Source organism: Epinephelus moara, chromosome 12 (genome assembly GCF_006386435.1).
Source record: "Epinephelus moara isolate mb chromosome 12, YSFRI_EMoa_1.0, whole genome shotgun sequence".
Taxonomy (NCBI): Eukaryota; Metazoa; Chordata; class Actinopteri; order Perciformes; family Serranidae; genus Epinephelus; species Epinephelus moara.
This window is the reverse complement of record NC_065517.1, coordinates 1,061,934-1,065,349: the sequence shown is the minus strand read 5'-3', so window position 1 is coordinate 1,065,349 and position 3,416 is coordinate 1,061,934. Positions and strand designations below refer to the sequence as shown.

At 42.5% G+C, this 3,416-nt stretch overlaps 1 protein-coding gene across 22 annotated transcripts in view; it reads right to left on the bottom strand.

The window, feature by feature from the left end:
* Positions 1–2,335: 2,335 nt before the first annotated feature.
* LOC126399070 (adhesion G protein-coupled receptor F5-like) overlaps positions 2,336–3,416 on the bottom strand; it is a 155,030-nt gene continuing 153,949 nt past the window's right edge. For 14 of the 22 annotated variants that reach the window (XM_050058823.1, XM_050058824.1, XM_050058822.1 and 11 more), the window contains 2 exons: positions 3,086–3,152; positions 2,337–2,994 (listed from right to left, as the gene is read on the bottom strand). In XM_050058823.1, the coding sequence (XP_049914780.1) occupies positions 2,924–2,994; positions 3,086–3,152 (138 nt within the window). In that variant the 3' untranslated portion in view covers positions 2,337–2,923. Of the gene's footprint in view, positions 2,995–3,085; positions 3,153–3,416 lie in introns of all 22 variants that reach the window. The other 8 variants (XM_050058828.1, XM_050058845.1, XM_050058842.1 and 5 more) reach the window with 2 other exon arrangements.

Here is a 3,416-nt window from a genome sequence, read left to right as displayed (position 1 = left end):
GTCAAGGTCCGAATCCAGCTTCGAACACTGCGCCCAGAAACCTTTGGGGCCCTGCCTATGCTTGGCTTCCCTCATCCAAGTATTAAAAGCTGACCAATCTGCCTGGAACTTGACCTTACCTCCAAACTTCTCTTCTACACCCTTTCTTTCTAAGTCTGTCAACCTCACCTCTAAAGCCCCAAGCTGTTTAATGCTTAGGCTGCCTGTTCTCGGGAAACAGCACTTATTGACCCACAGATCTAACTGAGCCACGCTCTCCTTTCCATAATTAATCTCCATAAATCTCACGTTGGGAGCGCCATAATCAGGCTCAATTTTCCCCTTTGAGATTGTGCTCTGTCCAGATCCCATTGTAATCAAACTCTCAGTTTTCTTAGTAGTATTAGAAGTAAGTCAAATTTGTGGAAGCAAAAATCAATCACAACTTATCTTAACTTATCACTTTAAAGGAAAAAAATTTTTTTCTACCTTTACCCTAAATTGCGCACGACTTACAAAAAGGAAATAAAGAAAAACACGCTTCACTCTCTCTGTCTGTTCCACTTTGATACCAAGTGTCTCTACTTCTCCTTTAACCCAGACAGCTTCTCACCACCTTTTCTTCCGCCTTTAACGGCTGAAATAATGTTAGGTTATGTTAGGTTCCTAACCTACACTACTTTAGGTCCCTGACCTAAACCGAGCTCACCACTTTTCCTGCACTCAGTTTCCCAGAAACTGTGCCTGGCACGTCTGCCAACCGATTTCAATAGGTGGAAAAGACTTGTCCTGCGCAGTCCTCAAAACTCACCAGAAAAGACAGCAAGGTGTTGACAGCCACCAAGTTTGTTGGACCCCAACGGTGAAGGGAATCCCGGTTTTCCAGACATCAGGCCCTCTTCTCAACCTTCCTTTGTGGGGGAGTTTGAGGTGGTAAGAGCCTCAGCTCTTGCTGTGCGCACAGTCTTCACACCTTCAGTCCAGAATTCCAGAATCCACTCACAGATGAGGTCCCTTCGTGGTCACCAATTTTGTGGTGGCAAAACTACTATTTAATGAACAGTTTAAAGAAAAAGTCTTCACACGTCGGCTGTCTTTCTTGAGTTTAATAAGCATTTATGAATGGAGACACTCAAACATACAACCTCACGAACAGTCAGTCAGTCAGTCAGTCAGTCAGTCCGTGAGTGCCTAGCAAGTCCTCTCGCCCTGCTATCTTTATAGTTCCCATAACACATGCACATCAACAGTCAAAATATGTGGCGCCTTGACATTTCTAAAACACAACATCTCTTGAGACTAACAAGGACACTTGTTGTCCTCCCTGGCTCGTGACCTTGGTGTCTCTCACTGCTGTCACAGTAGGGGTTAAATGAGCGACACACATCATTAGGTTAGAAGTTCAGTTTCATCAAAACAAGTAACCTTATACAACACATTATAGATTAAAGGTGTTTAAATACCAGAATTTTCCATCACAACCCTCTCCTGGACCCCCTGCAGTTCGCCTGTAGAGCCTACAGGTCTGTGGACGATGCTGTCGCTCCACTTCACCCTCCAGCGTCTCGACTCCCCAGGAACATACGCCAGGATCCTGTTTGCGGACTTTAGCTCTGCCTTCAACACAATCATCCCGGCTCTGCTACAAGACAAGCTCTCCCATCTGAGTGTGCCTGACTCCACCTGCTGGTGGATCACTGACTTCCTGTCTGACAGGAGACAGCACGTGAAGCTGGGGAGGCATGTTTCTGACACCCGCACTAACAACATTGGATCCCCCCAAGGCTGTGTTCTTTCTCCTCTGCTCTTCTCCCTGTACACCGACAGCTGCACCTCCAGTCATCAGTCCATCAAGCTCCTGAAGTTCGCAGACGACACCACCCTCTTTGGACTAATCTGTGACGGGGATGAATCCGCCCACAGGTGGGAGATTGACCAGCTGGTGACCTGGTGCAGGCTGAACAACCTGGAGCTCAACGCTCTTAAGACAGTGGAGATGGTTGTAGACTTCAGGAAGAACCCAGCCCCGCCCACCCCCATCACCATGTTTGATTCCCCAGTTGACACTGTGGAGTCATTCTGCTTCCTGGGGACCACCATCACCCAGGACCTCAAGTGGGAGCTGAACATCAGCTCCCTTACAAAGAAAGCACATCAAAGGATGTGCTTCCTACAGCAGCTGAAGAAGTTCAACCTGCCAAAGACAATGATGGTGCACTTCTTCACTGCCATCATTGAGTCCATCCTCACCTCCTCCAATTATTTATAGTATTTCCCTTTTATACTTATGCTTATAATTACTCTATGTTTTTATATATTTTATATTCTTTGTTATGCACCAATACACCAAACCAAATTCCTTGTATGTGAAAACCTACTTGGCATTAAAACCGATTCTGATTCTGATTCTAATCATGAGAAACCTAGAAAATAGTTGATGAGGTTCCCTACTTGAGTGTACGTGAAAATATCAAATTATCATCACACATCAATTTATGAGTCATTGATTCAGACTGATTCGGAATTAACTATGCATTGCTTTTTTTTTAATTGTTCCTCCCTCTGGCTTTGTGCATGTCACCTGTTAACAAACCAAGGCGCACTAGACTTCACACATTAAAATAAGCAGCATGACGCAACTGTTTCAAATACCATTTCACAGTTTTATTCACCACATTGTGTCACTGAACTTTACATTTCGGATAAGTCATACCTGCTAGAGCTTCCCATCACAGAAATAACATCACTATCCAAACATCTTCTAATGCTCTTTGGGGCCACACTATTTTCCTCTGACCAGTCTTATTGCACCAGCTTTAACAGTATCACCCTAGTGAAGTTAATGCTTTTAAGTTTCTGGTTATGTACTGAGAAATCGTACAATAAAAGGTAGTTCTTTTGATTCAGTAATGAAATTAATTTTATGTGTACAGTTTGCGTTGATTCAGATATTGATGAATGACTCTGATGCACCAGTACTGCTTGAGTTAGCAGCTTCTGACACGCGGTAGATATCTGAAAGACAAATAACAAATTGTTTGTTTTGTATAATTGTATGTTGATATATGTAAATGGGGAAAAAATGCTAAATTTGAAAACGACATACATCGTCTTCCACGCAGTCGACTTATCCAGCTTAGTCCACTGACAGAAGAAATGCCAGTATTTGTACTCTGGTAGAAAAAAAAATGTGTAAAAGTTATTGCATTTAACAAGTCTGTAGATTTATCCATAGGTAGGATACATCAGGGTCAAAACGTGCAAGAGTTTATGCAATAGTTTTTGATATATATATATATATATATATACAGTGGTGTGAAAAAGTGTTTGCCCCCTTCCTGATTTCTTACTTTTTTGCATGTTTTCCACACTTAAATGTTTCAGATCATCAAACAAATTTAAACATTAGTTAAAGATAACACAAGTAAACACAAAAT